General features: G+C 37.9%; 1 protein-coding gene across 5 annotated transcripts in view; it reads right to left on the reverse strand.

Annotated features, from left to right (window-relative positions):
* LOC128908446 (potassium voltage-gated channel subfamily KQT member 1-like) overlaps positions 1-15,049 on the reverse strand; it is a 516,130-nt gene that overhangs the window by 205,549 nt on the left and 295,532 nt on the right. For all 5 annotated transcript variants that reach the window (XM_054198677.1, XM_054198695.1, XM_054198699.1 and 2 more), the window contains exons 14-16: positions 12,745-12,839; positions 11,711-11,751; positions 3,527-3,588 (exon numbers count right to left, since the gene is read on the reverse strand). In XM_054198677.1, coding sequence (XP_054054652.1) covers positions 3,527-3,588; positions 11,711-11,751; positions 12,745-12,839 — 198 coding nt within the window. The remainder of the gene's footprint in view (positions 1-3,526; positions 3,589-11,710; positions 11,752-12,744; positions 12,840-15,049) is intronic.

Consider the following 15,049-nt stretch of genomic DNA (forward strand, 5'->3'; position numbering starts at 1 on the left):
GAAAAGTGTTACAGGTAAACTTACACTATGAAACATGCCATGTTAATGAAAGGACTAAAGCCTTACACAGCACAGTTGCCAAAAAGGGCTTTACATATTGTCTGGAAACTGCCACCACGCATTTTATCCCTTTCCAGTCAGCTTTGCAATGCTTAAAAGCAAAGTTATACAAGTGTATTTCAACTCTGCTTTATGCTGGACTCACATGGTGCTTCAACCGACACAAACTTGTTCTTACCTCCTCCTTGTTAGGCTAAGCTTACATATGGAGCCTGGATGGTCACAAAAGAGTGGCTGCAGACAACGCTGCTCATGCCACTTGAATGGAAGGCTGTTATCTCTGAATCTTTGAAACACTTTTGCCTCAAAGCTTTTATCTATCACTAAGCAACCACTTCAGAAATCTGTGCCTATGCCCTCCAGGACAGCAAATCTCACATTTTAACTCAAATAGTAGTAAACTTCTAAAGGGAATGAAGTTCATCTTAACCATCAGAAATATACACTTCTCTCTCCCTCTCTCTCTCAAAATTTATAAAAAGAGTAATTATGTAGAACAGCTCTGAATGGGTGAATTACATTCCGATTCCCTTTCAGAGAAACAACTAAAACAAACGAACCGGAAAATGCTGGTGGGAAAGATCAGTCTGGGCTAGGAGTGCACTAATAGCTTATCGATAAAGATTTTTAAGTGGATGAAACATTCAAATCCACACTGCGTTTTTATCTACAACCAACTGGCCCTTGTCCAAAAATGTGTCATTTTATCAGATGTGTCACTCGGTTGGGAGGCTGCCATGACTATACTGGGTGACTGAATGTTAAAATAATTTCTCCAGGGGGAAGAGGCTGATCCCAAAGGTTTTCTAGTTCCAAGGGGGAGATCATTTTTCACCACCAGCTGGAGCCTGATGTCAGACATGCCCTTGCTTCATTTATTCTCCTCAGAGGTGAAAACCCAGCTTGTCCTTCCTGACTCCAATATTGTTTCACATTTGGGCGCAGAGCAGCTACTACACAGTGAACTATTAAAGCAGGAGAGCCCATGAGACATGGGAAAATAGTTTAGGGGAAGCGGTTTGACAGCAGGATGCGGTCATTTCTATTGTCCTATTAAAATAGAGATATCTGGGAAGCTTAACTTTGTTTTCACTATGTAAACATATGTATTTTAGTCTAATGTGCCAAAAAGATGCAAATATAAAAAAAAACCCAAAACCAACCAAACCCACACCACCAAAACCCCAAACAAACCAACACAACAAATGTTTGCCCTTTTTGTGTATCGTGTCTACTTTCTTGGCAGGAATATAAGAATGAAGCCCTGTACACCTAAAAGAAGGCTAATTTGTACTGACAGAACAAATGCCCTGGGTTCCATTAGACTCTGGTATTTTATTTTACATTTGTAGTTTGGTCTGAGAACAAAAAGGAAGCTGAAATAATTGAATATCTTTTATAGAGTCATCTTATGAAAATATCTTGACATATTTTTATTCCCTTCTATTTGTTTTCTCCAGAACAATAAGTAGAGAGAGAGAAATCACCAGTTCCCATACAATATGTGGTCAGTTACAGCACTACAGTTTAATTCTTCAAACAAAAGAGCAGCTAGGTCTTGCCCATACTAATCGTTTGAGCTTGTGACAACTATATTTAGATCATGCTTAAATTATGTTAAGATGGCTATACCACTGGGCTTTTTTAACTTTTTAAAAACTTTTTAAACTTTAACTGTTGTTCTGAGAACACTGTTGTAAATCCCTGCTACAGACTGGTTACCACATGCTTACAATAGACATTTAACATGGGAAAGCCAAACCACGTTGCTTCATCCTCTCTAAGCATTTACTTCGAGGCAGTACTGATGAAAATTATAACCTTTCTGAATCAGCTAGAGTTTGGTTTTCCAACAGGTTTAAGCTGTAAAGGTCATTCACTGCAGCATTTGCTGTGCACACTGGCACCTCCTGTAACGTTCCTCTTCTTAGACCAAGCTATCTCTGCAGTACTTTAGTTACGGGTTTGAAATAAAAAGTTATCAAATCCACAGCATATTGTGCTAAAAGCTGGACCAATGCCAGACACATTAATAACTTTCTGACCTCTCTTCTTCATAAATATGGAGCAGTCAGGAGACCATGAACAACTGCTTCCGGAAGTATTTACAATACTAGCAATATTTCTCACACAAAGTAATCTAACTGCTATCCCAGATACTTTTATTGCTAAATTTTCAAATCTGTATTGTGGGTTTCTCTATATATGCACATTCAAGAAATCTGAATGAACTAGTGGTGTGAATTTACAGAATATAAAGAGGCTAGAGAGCAACGTATCTCTTTTGAAGTGAATTAAATAATCAACGAAAGCCGTTTTCACTTTGAATGAGAGTGAAAGAACCACAAGGGACCAATCCACTTTAAAAGTTAACTCAGATAATTTGTCTTTATCTGTGAAGCTAATTCTCTGATGCCGTCCAAGAAAGCTAAAAGTCAAAGAAAATCTATCCTTTGACATCACAGCATCACATATTTCCAATGTTCTCCTAGCAATGATCGTTAGATATTAGGCAATAAAGGGAGGAATTGTATTTGTTTAATTTCAATTTCTGCTTTTTGGCAAGATGCACAATTCTTCTTAAGCATAATGAAAGGTTTCCTTCCTCTTTCCTTCTCGCCTCACTTCCCCAGAAAAAAGTGAAAGGAAAATTTGCATGAGAAATTTGAGTAAGACAAGGATACAAATAGGCAATGGATATGTTAAATTCAAATGGACTTTTGTCTCTGCTGTTACATCATACCACATACCAAAGCTACTGTGCTGCTACTGTCCACAGAAAGCACTGTTCAAGGGACACCGGATTTTAGGGGTAGGTAAGAGAGCTGACCAGAAAACTATTAGAGAAATAGATTCTTAGTTTTAAGCAGACTTATACTTTTGTTATCCCTTGAGTGGGAAAAGCTCTTGAGGATGTTTGGAATAGGTCTAAGACAATAGAGCCTCCGTGAGCTGTGGCCTTCAGGCATACTTCTAAGTAAAACTAATTAATAACAAAGATGAACATATTCTTGGAGAGAACACAGTGGGGGAGGGGCAGAATTGATGCAAAGATAACTGCACAGGGGAAAAAAAGGAATAAGCATTAAAGAACCTCAAGATTAGACTGAGATATCAACTGTTGCTCTTTACAAAGGTTCCTGATACTAGCTTTTCTGTTTAACTCAATAATTCTGTTACGAAAAACACCTTGTCAGTTCACAGTACTTATCTACAAGATGTGTGAATTGGCTTCAACATGAAAGTAGTCCCTTTTAAAATCAAAACATAATCTGTATGGCAGGTAAATGGTTAATGCTGAACAACATGCACAAGATACTTCATCAACTCCCTTACAAAAATTAGGATATTATTCTTTATTATAGTGCCCTGTAATTCTAAAGTAAATCATGCCAAGATATTATCTTGCATGTCTGTAGATCAGATATCATTACTCAGGAAAAAAAAAAAGCTTTCATGCACTTACCTTATCCTCTAGCCGGATCAGTCTGGCTCCTACAGTATAGTATCCTTTGTCTACCCCTTTTTCTAAATAAAAAAAGAATAAAAATGGGACATTCATTAGGTGGAGAATAAACTCAGACTAAGAATTATACCTACATCATTTAAAACAAAAAAGAAGATGGTAAAATGTTATGGCAGTATAAATAACATGAACGTAATAAGAAAGAATTTCTTCATAGTATACAGAAGTGGAAAAGGGTAGCTGGAGAGAAGGGAGTTAGTTTGTCTAACTGACAAGATTAAGTTAGCCTAAAAGGCAACCCGGACCTTGGTGGAGGTAGTCTGTGGACGTGAAGCACTATAGATAGTGTTTGAGGTAACTTGATTCCTTGTTTAATTATCTCCATTAACTGCATGTAGTTAGATGGAACAGGCAATGCTCCCTAGGCATACCCCCCATTTGGAATATCATTGACATGAGCAACGTACACTTTCTATACATAATGAAATCAGAATAGTTTTCAACTGAGGTTGTAGACGTAGGAGGCAGCACTGTCTGGGGTTTCAAGGTGGCAGAGACCTATCTCCTCTCTGCAAATGAGTGACCTTGGGAATAGCCCTTGCATCTCCATCCGTATTTTCCCTCCTAGCCTTCATGAGATCTGGTTATTTAAGCCCCGTTCTGCAATTAGTTTCACTCGCACGCTGCAAATAGTGGGGTTGGGAGCCAAGATTGAAAACTGTGTAAAGTGGGCTCTATTCTTTGTGTTTACATGGCCAATTGCAAAGGAATCCCATGGTTTGGGGGTGTTATTTCACAGGAAATGAAGCACAAAAATATATATTCTGAGCTGGGAGAAAATATCCACAAGAAAAAACAGACAATCCCCAATATTAAGGTAACTTAGAAGCCTATGCCAATGGAAGCTGGACACATTTTTCTCTATTAAACTATTTTTACAGGCTGGAATAAATACTCCTTGTTTGTTCCATAAATTATTCCACTTTTATGAGTGGTGTAGCTTTGTTTTTTGAAGCTATTTAAGTCCATTTTGCTCAGGGCATGAGCACAAGGTGAAGGGCTTACTGGAAGGCAAACTGAGAGGTGAATTTATAGCGCATCGGTGTCCACTGTAACCGCCTGTATGTGTGCTCATTCTGCAGGGAACTCACGTTCTTGTATTTCTCAGTGAATGGTACTCGCTTTACCATTACCATCAGCAGTGTCTATGTTTGCTAATGTTGATATGTTTAGTGATGCTTTTGCACCACAGTTCATCCAAAGGTAACTTGTACTGTATGCACCATAACCTTAGAGGAAGACTTAAGTGAAAAGCAATGCTGGCAAGAGTACACTTTTTGCTTTCTTTTTCCTCTATGGACCACTCAGTGTATTCAAAACATCAGGGACCCTTGACAGCTCCACGCAGGCATTAGAAAGGAGAAATGTTTTATCAGAGAACCTGGAGGAGTAAATACAGTTCGGAGAGAAAATTCAAAGATTGTTCAAGGACGCTGTGTTGGGACAGAAAATAAATGACACAGCTTGGTGCATACATGCGTGCTGTTTATCATTCATTAGTTCACAACCACAGAAACCTCTTAAAATATAAGAGGCTGAAGCTCAAGTTTTTCTATGTATTAATCTCTGCCTAAAATGAAATAATTCACTTTGCAGTCTACTTTCTAGTTAGTAAATCTGCAGACACTAATTTTTCAAAGTATACACCAGAAAAAACATGCCTTTGAGGATTTCTAAATCGGGACATGATTTGAACAGCAGTAGGTAGGTAGTGTTTTTGTTTAGGTCTCAAACCAAAAAAAAAACCCCAAACCTGAAGAAATATCCTGATAAGGGTTTTTTTTTGTTTTTAAAAAATAATAATTTCCTCACCAGCTCTAATTACATCCTTCATATAATCACCAAGACACCCCAAAACAACCAAACCACGTTAATGTTGTTTCCTATTTTAGTTATTCTCCAATGTGGTGTGGAACAGAAAACAACAAAATAGGAAGCAGATAAGCAGTAAGAAGCTATTTTGTGGCATGTGGCACTCCTATCAGATGAAGTGAAAAGAATGATATACATCCGTATAGCTGTGTCATGTCCACTCCTTTATTGGCATGCAGGCTGTGTAAGTCACAAAAGGCTGTGGTCTTTCTCATTTCTTATTAGCCTCCATTTAAATCAGCATTCAGCTCTAATTTACAAGCATTTTGCTCCAATAAAGACCATCTTTAAAGGTAAATGGGGTGTGTATACAATGAGCAGAGCATTGCGGTAAGAAGGGTGGGCAGAAGTTCAGATAACATTACCCTAGTACATTTGATTTCTATCTCATGTTTATGCTTTCTCTCTCGAGTCTTTTCAAGATATACGATTTTAGACTTCCTACATTAGATTATTTGCTTTTACATAGTTGAAAAGATTGCATGGCTACCTATAAATCTGAAATGCCTTAATTTTTATATTCTTTGCCTTGTAATGAAAACTTTCTTTTAGGATTGAGTTTTGTCTGTTCTTTATGTCGGTCTGCAAGAAAACAGATAGACCAGCTAAGCAATCCAGTAACTGTGTATATGTATGTGAAAGGAACAGACACAAAGGAAATGCGTATGATCATCATGAAAGGAGGCACAATTATTTATAACTGGATGAAAATACATATGGACAAATTTTAGCTCAGAAGAAAAAAAAAATTGAAATAAGCTTGTATCACGTGGTTGGTATGATACAAACCCATCATTTTATATACTTAGACTTGAATCAGATAAAATACTAGTATATAAACAATAAGCATTATACTTGAGGTCACTTTATCAATATGTAAATCTCTTCCCTACAAGTCTTTGCCTTCCTGAGTATACATACTATACTACTTTCAAAACAACATGATCCTGTATTTATTTCCTAGTATTTTCACAAAGGTGGCGTGTCTCTTTTTCTAGTGAACAACGGGACATGCCTCTTGTAAAAAAGAACTTAATTTTTTTTTATATTCCCCACACCAGTTGAGAAAACAAGAAAGGCCATCCCCAACTGCTTCCCCAACTTTGTGATAAAGCTAACTGTTCCATGCTGGACGTTGAACAGTATACACTGAAAGTAGAATTTTCTAGCTTTTTCAAGTTGCAAATATCTAGCTGCAGTGAGTAACTTGACAGGTTAAAGACATGCAATCACCTTTCAACAAATAAAAAAGCCCTAAAGAAAAGGTCTGTCTGCCTACCTGTTTCATTTATCCAGCCTCTGAGATGGCACAATTTCCTCAAGTGGCTCATGAGGAACAATTTAATCAATTTATTAGAGAGGGGCCATATACACTATATCTGTTATGAATTACATCACATTTCTGCCCTTCCTCCAGAAGGTGTTGATGGCAGGATTTAGACACACAATCATTATACTAGTTATAAAACAATTAATATACAAAATTCAAAATTAAATGCAAGCTTCTTTGTTAGATTTTTACTAAGAATGGAATTCAACACCGGAGGACCTGGATGAAAAGTAAATTAGCTACAGGTTCTAAGCCCTCAAAGTAGGATACATGTGATATTTCTCTTTGCATTGAGGCAGATCAACCCCAGAAATGAAATTAACTTTTAGAGACAAGATTGTGAACACCTGACAGTTACATAAAATGTCCTAAGTATTTTTATTTTTGACCACGTTCCCATGGATTTTGTCTCCAGGAAGGGTGAAATAAATCAGTTCCTGCAGAAATATGGGTATCTCTCATTTCAAATGTTAATTGACTTAAAAAGATAAAAATTAAACTAAGTGTATTTATTATGCTTTAAAAGATACTGTGATCCAATTTCTTCTTAAGACCTGGGAAGGCAATAGCATCAGAAAGCTTAGGTGGCATTTAATGGGAAAAAAAGCAAACAATGGAACTGCCAAAATTCTACAAGAAAGCCTTTTTCTCCCAGGATTCCCACCTGTGTTATGCAGACCAAAGAGGTTCAGATGAACTGCAGATAAACATCAGCCTTTTGCATACTTTTCTGAACCCAAACACTGGATCTTTTGTTTTACCTTGGCATTATTCTTCACCTTTGCCCCTGAAAAGCTATAGTAAGTCTCAAAAATTGCATTCAAAAGCAATTAACTCCATCATGTGTAGTCAAGGTCAAGTATTACACTCTTCTTATTTGTATCATTACATAAGTGTCTGCTTTGTTAATTCAATAAATTTTATTAACATGTGCTTCGCCTCTATATCAACACTTTCAATTGTTAAGGGGTTAGTTTACTATTACAGAAATCTTTGTTTCATCTTACAAAATTGCGTTATCTGGAACACTGAGATGGGCTTTCAATGAAACTAAGACACAGTCTTCTGGATATAGTCACAAAAATGGGATTCATGTCTTTGGAAAATTTATTAATGATCTTAATGTTTTTAAATCCACTCCTGAAACTAGGAGTTTCAAAGAAAGCTAGTAGATGCCAAGACCAAAGCAAGCAGAAAGGGAGGATTCTTCACAATATGAGTATGTGAAACTTAAATCACAAAAATTCTTGTCACGAAATATCGCAGATGTTAAAACTTTACAGGGGAAACTAGGCAAGCTTGTTGAGGACAAACCATTTAGAACTGCTAAATACATAGAAACCACGTCAGGAAGTCTCTGATCTGCAAATGGCTGAAAGCCTACAGGAAGGTTAGAGGCTTATGCGTGCGCTTTTTTTATACATTTCCCAAAGCACCTTGCTTTTGGCTCCGTCGGAGTCAGGACTGGTCTGACCCAGCGCGGCTTTTATTCTTTTCTGGTATCCTTATCTTGTTTTAACACAGCTTTTGATGCCTTTTATCTTTGAGAAACTAACTTGAAAAATAACAATAATTGCTTCCAGTGAATTCAGATTCTGGATCTTTTATGACATCATTCACTTTTGAAAGGTAATAATACTATAGACACACTGCAATTACTTCATATAGTATTATCAAAGTTGACAACAGGGTTTCAGTAACAGCCTGATCCAAAACCCACTGAGGTCACTGGAAAGACTCCCATTCATTTCAATGGGCTTGGAATCAGACCTTAAGATTCTTTGAATGAGAGTATAATGAAACAGGGGAAAAAAGGGAGCTGGAAAGGAAAATTCTCTTCATATTTTTCTCCTTAGTGGTTTAGTTTTCTTTGCATTGCCATTTCTCTGCCATTTTCCATGCCATCAATACAAAAATAACACAATCTGGAGGAAACACCCATATTGTTTACAAATGAGGTTTTTAGCAATGCCTTTGAACGGGAAAAAGATATAATATTGAAAATACATTTTAGGTGTAGAATAAGCCATCCATTCTGAGGAAAACTCAGGAAGAAGTCTATTTTCCAGAGGAGAAGGAGAGTGCAAGAGTCTGTTTCCACCCAAAGCAGACCAATACTATAACCACTCATCACTGTTCATCACTTGATTATTGGCAGGTTGGATAATACTGGGACGAATCATAAACTAACCCTGGTTTTAGTTCTGCAGACCATTTATCTGGACCCACTTATCTTATTTTTGGATTTGTGGAGGGTTTAGATAAAATAAGTACTAGATCAAATAACTTTTGGTTTTGGTCTTGCAAATCCATAACTGAGCTTACCAGATTTTGCATCCCTAACAACGATTTGACTTTTCCCAATCTATTTATTCAGTCCATTTGAGGGCAGAGTTATATGTCTTTGCAAAAGGTGAGACTTTGTAGAGTTGGCATGCTGTGGAGGCAGACATCATTCTTAGCAGGGCCACCATGCTTTTGCATCTGAGAGAGCTGTCTCAAAGCAGTTATTTAGCAGTAATGTTGCAAGAAAAGACCAATAAGGGAAGCTAGTTGCATGGACATGGATGCCATAATCTTCTCCAGAGCACAGACTATGCCTTTCCCAAATATCTGTGAAGTGCTATGATGCTCTCCACAGTGAGACTATCCATCATGAGTTCTGAAGGTGAGCCTAACACAACTTATCTTACCTCTAGAAGCCAGTGGTTTTTTTCCCCACATATTAAGTCAAAGCAAGAATTTTTGATAAAAAAAAAAATGATAATGAATGATAAAAAACACGTGGCAGATTTTGACTTGAACTTTTTTTTTTTTCCCTGCCCTTAACCACCCGTGGCTGTTTTGGCCGACTATCTCTCCAAGATGTGGCTGGCATAGCAAGCTGCTGTGTAACTTCAGGCCTACAGGTAGATCATTCACGTTGCTTCTGTTGTCCAGTGTTCTAGTGTAAACTAGAAAGGAGTTGCCCAGGACTGAATCAATCAAGCACACAACCTCATGGCTCTTCCTCAGTACTTTAGTCTCTTTTCAACACTCGAACAGTCCGAACACTTGTTCATATCCACAGACCCACCTAAGATCCTCCCAATGGTTGCTACGACCCTTGTAACCCAAGATTTGGTGAAACTAAACCTCCTGAACACCTTCAGCTTCCCAAACTGCTCAGAACATTATCTCACAATCAGCTTATTCGCAGCCAATGCTTCTAATTATTCCTCACCTCTAAAACAAGAAGCTGTTTCAGAAAAAGTGCCTCTAGCCCTAGCTCTTTTTGAGCACAAATTACAGTTCTAATTCGGTAAGGTTACATTTGAAATAAAATAATACATTCTTGGAGGTAAGCAGTTTTTCCATTGGTTTAGCTTGCACATTGTGGAATGAATTCCCAGGCATAAATATTTATAGATGTATTTAAACTGACAGATTATTTTCCTGTGGTCCAGAATCAGCTCAGCTACAGGGAAAGAGGATTGTAGTACTGAGTCTTCTGCAGCAATCAGATGTTAAAAGTGTGTTCTGAGAGGGACTCCTCATTCTGATAATATAAACCATTTTGACCACTGATAATATGACATTTTTTAAAAGCTCTGAAATAACTTTGACACCCTCAGTTACAGTTATGCCCATTACTGCTCAAAGTCACTTGGAGATATGTGACTTCAGTTCCTAAGTCACTTTTGAGCTTTTAGGGATAGCAAAGAAGAAAGGGCCTCTGGAAATTTGAGATCAATCATCTCTTGCGATAAAAAATAAACACTTAAGGGGAGTTGGACTAGATGATCTCCAGAGGTCCCTTCCAACTCTGAAATTCCGTGATACCCAGACAAACATTCAGGTTTCTGATATCCATGATTCCCACCACAAGGTTTTCCCAGAATCTCACCCTGTGCATGGCCAGGGACTTCCCTCCTGGCTACACATTTTCAGCTTAAATGTATTTATGGCCAGTTCACAATCATTCGTTCTTTGGCTTTGCACTGTCTTTTTCCTTACGTAGTTCTTTTGCCTCACAGGTAATTACTCCCCTTGCAGAATTAAACAGACAACCCTTTCCAGCCCTTTGTTCTGCTAGGTTAAAAACAGCAAAGAGCAAACTTCTATTTCCCACTAATAGAATAGGCTCTCCTTTTCCCTAGTCACCCTAGTATTTCTTCCGTATTTTGTTGCACTCAGTCTTTCCTAAAGATGTGGAATCAAATCTTTGCACAATATGCCACATAAGGCCATACCTGAGTCGTGTGCAAAGACACGTACGCTTTCCTGTACATTTTGAAAATCTCTCTCCTGATCCAAAGATCAGACTAGCTTTTTCATGGATATATCACAGCATTTTCTTATATTGAGTTGGTGTTTGCCTACAATTAATTAGCATACCAAGCCTTTCTTTTTCCCAGACATGCCAGACTGTTCACCACTATTAGCATGTAGGAGATTTTTTTTTATTGGTTTTCCTCTGCCTGATCTTGCATTTTTTATGACTGAATTTCATACCACTCTTACTACTCTAGCTTTGAGGGCTACCCCAGTTCTTCCTGAATGATACCCTTCATCTTCCTTTGAGCTTTCCGAAACTGAAATCCATAGATTGTTCAGAAAAGAAGAAATCTTTTTAACTGCAGCAACATAAATTCTAACCCCCAGCACAAAAGATTTAGAAAGAACATTTTTGTGGAAAAAATTCTGACAATATGTTTCCAACTCATCGTGCACTGATACACTTTTTATCGTTCATTCTTGATTTCCATTTACCCCACTACCCCCTGAGTGCAAGGTATTTTTAAAGCGTCGTTCCAGGGCTTACTAACAGAAATACATATTCATGCATAATTGGCTGGATTATAAATCCATATTACTGTAGCCATAGGTATTTTCACAAAGTTATGAAGCCAATCATTTTACACAAAATACAGTCACTATACCTGGGAGGAAAAGACCTGGCTTTCCCAAAGAATGATCCAACCTGAAAAGCAAACAGAGAATTACCAGCAGTGCAATTAACTACGCAACTTAAACTCTGTTGCTAGGAAAAATATAGGAGCATAATTTACATGAGAATTTACGGTAGCTTTAAACCTAAAACCAAGTAAAACATGAGACTAGCATGATTTTCTGCACATACAGTCAGCAGTTTAGTTCTTTAGAGTTTGTTTTCCAAAATCAAACCATATTATTATTGTTATTTTCGTGAATACTAATATTTTATTTCTTAGACTTTTATGTTGTAACTAAAATATAGTTTTCCTGTGTCATATGTAATCTAATAAGAAAGAGCGTACAAACAGAATAGCTTCTTAATAATATTTGCAACTATTCCTCGAATCTCATGCAGGCGGATTTAATATCTATATATGTTGACACAGTAGATTCCATTCAATAGGATTTTTTTCTCTCATTTCATTTATGGGACAGAGGAGTTCAGTCTGGTGTCCCAGTCCACAGCGTTACTTTGTAGAGAAAAGCACTTTGTGCTGAAACAGAAGAGAATAGTATTGTGGCAAAATATTTCAGTTGCAATCTAAAAACTCAGAGAAAGCATGTGCAAGCGGGAATGTGGGAAGGGAAAAGTTCCAGATAGAGAGGGGATGATCACAAGTGAACCAGCTTTCTCTCAACTGTGGAGAACCACAGAGAGGGGATAGAAAGGCAGATCGTTATTTGAAAAGTTTTCCTTTTCTAAGAAAAGGGCAGAAAAGCTCACTTCATACTATAAACTTCACAGCATGCACCATAATTTCTTTTAATTTCACTTGGAGGAGAAGAGGAGGAGGATAAAGGATAATCGTAAACTCTGTCATAAAAAGGGTTAAAAATGACTCCAAGTTAAATCCTGTGGATATTGTGCTCCCTGTTGTGCTTGCAATTTTGGACAATTACTGTTCATTAAGCACACATCTCTCCTAAGGCCAGCTGGCACCAGGGAAATCAAATATTTCATGAGGTAGACAGGGCCTACCTTCTTTGAAGTTCTTTTATCCGAACCATCATATTGAGGTGTCCTTGTGAGTACTGTTCAATCACATCGCGTACGTCATACGGTTTCCGAGCTTGCTGTGAAAGAAGTCACACATGAGATTGAAAGGTAAGTACAGTTTAAACTTGAATTTTATTTCACACAGGCCTTCATTCTATTTTTTATCTTCCAGAGGTCATTTGCTTGCCATTTTGCAATGGTTATTGCAATGAATAAAAAATATGTAGGCACTGTAAGAGCGCATATTTATTGTGGAGATGGAGCCAAATGATTCCCGTTACTGTCAGTTAGAGTCATGTCTTCATGTTACTTCACACTGAGCAAAATATTAGACCTTCACAGCGTATTTAAAAAACACAAAACCAAGATATGTAATTTTTCTAAGACTATCATGTGCGGTATCTCTCGGCTCATTCCAAAACCATATGTTAATCATTATGTCGGAGGACTGAACGACACAGATAGGCCCGATTCATAACACTTGGACCCAGAATAAAATGCCTCTAAAGACTAAAGATCTCTGGTGACAGAAATACTGTTGCTTAAGGAACTGGGAGGACAGATGCTTTGCATAAGTCTGAGGACTGCTGCACATAGACTTCGTTTGTGCTTTATGTCTTGTCTTTAATGATACCTATGAGGTCAGAAAAAATGGTGCAATTCAAGTAAATAAAAAAGACAGACAAGAAAAGTGAGAGAGCTAAAAAAAATGCCATCTGCCCAGCTTTATTGCCATTCTAATGAGAATCCAGGTGCTTCTGCCAAGCTCTGGTTTCTTGCTGTAACTACTAAGCCAGAATTTTGAAACAAGTCTAGAGAATTTGCATAAAGTGATGTGATCATAAAAAGTGCACCACGGTAAAATTTTATCAAGTAAAAGTAATGAGTGTGTGTGGTGGAATAAATGCAAATGACGTCCTTTTGAAAATATCAGCATTTTCAGAGCCATACCAACCCGTACGGGAAATGTGGGGCAAGATGTCTCCTTTTTGGCTCCGACTCAAGAAAAGAAGAAAAAAAGAAAGGTAAACTGCAAATCTAGTAATTGGAAATTACTGAAAACAGCTCATTAGTCATCTTGTTGTCTGTTTCCACTCTGCCACAGCTTCAGCCAGAGCCATTAGCATGCACCACTGCACACACGCATTGAACACCTACAGTATGTGCTGGAGTCATGCTTGGAAGGCAGCCACAGGATCCTAGAAATTTCACATGAAAGCATGGAACTGGAATGGAAACAAATCCTGGGAAATGAATGAAGAAGCAAAAGCTCTTCGTGATAAAATGCCTTCCTTGCGCGCAGCCATCAGCACTTCCCTGCATTATTACTTTCAGAAGAGCTCATGGCTTTGGTAGTGTGCATGTACGTTTGTGTGCACATTTGTGAGAAGAGATACTTTGCGGGGGAGGGAGGTTTCAGCTTTCAGTTTATTGCCTTTTTTTTTTTTCCCTTCCCCAGCTTCACTTTTTGCAGACGCTGACACATCACTATTTCTGGCCAGAAAAGCAGCCTATTGTCTTCACCCAGAGAAACAGTGCCAGTATCACTCTTTAGATTGACTAGCGGGGGTGCTTTGAGAGCATTTTGGCTAAATCCTCTGTCCTTTCGTTTGGACACTCTCTATTTAAACATGATGCATGGCGCAGAGCCTAGATGTGCTGGGGATTTTTCCCCACCTCCCTCCCCTCTCCCCCATGGGCTACTATGTGCATAATTAATTCTACTCATTCCTAATGAAATTTCTTTTCTCCCTCAAAAGAAGTCCTCTGTCTGTTATTCCTTTTACCAAATCATCAGCTCCGAGTCCTCTCTAAAGCATAGTAAAAATATCCTTCCAACTTTCACCATTTTTCTCTCCTCCCATAAAGCTTTAGCTCGGAGCATCTTATGTCCTGCCAAACTTTGGCACAGTCTTTGTCATGTTTTTATTAGGAAATGCTAGTACAATACAACTTAAGGAGGGAGGTAATGGGCTTCCAGGGAGGATTGGTAAATGTAGAACTTGAAGAATTTCTTTAACCTTCATTTCGGTCCATTCCATCTGTAATCCCAAATCCTAGCCATTTCAGCTCAGCATGCTCATTCCAGCATGCTTAGAGTTCCTAATGCAAAACTCAAAATGATACTACCCGGCTTTGAACTTCCAAAATCTAATTGGCATGGGGAGTCCTATAAGCTACATTTACAGCCCCGAGAAAGAAAAAAATGGAAGATACTTTTTTCCTTTTCACTAATACCAACTCACAGAATCCTCTCCATATACTGATCAAGTTCAGTTTTTAAGGT

Source organism: Rissa tridactyla, chromosome 1 (assembly GCF_028500815.1).
Source record: "Rissa tridactyla isolate bRisTri1 chromosome 1, bRisTri1.patW.cur.20221130, whole genome shotgun sequence".
NCBI classification, from domain to species: Eukaryota; Metazoa; Chordata; class Aves; order Charadriiformes; family Laridae; genus Rissa; species Rissa tridactyla.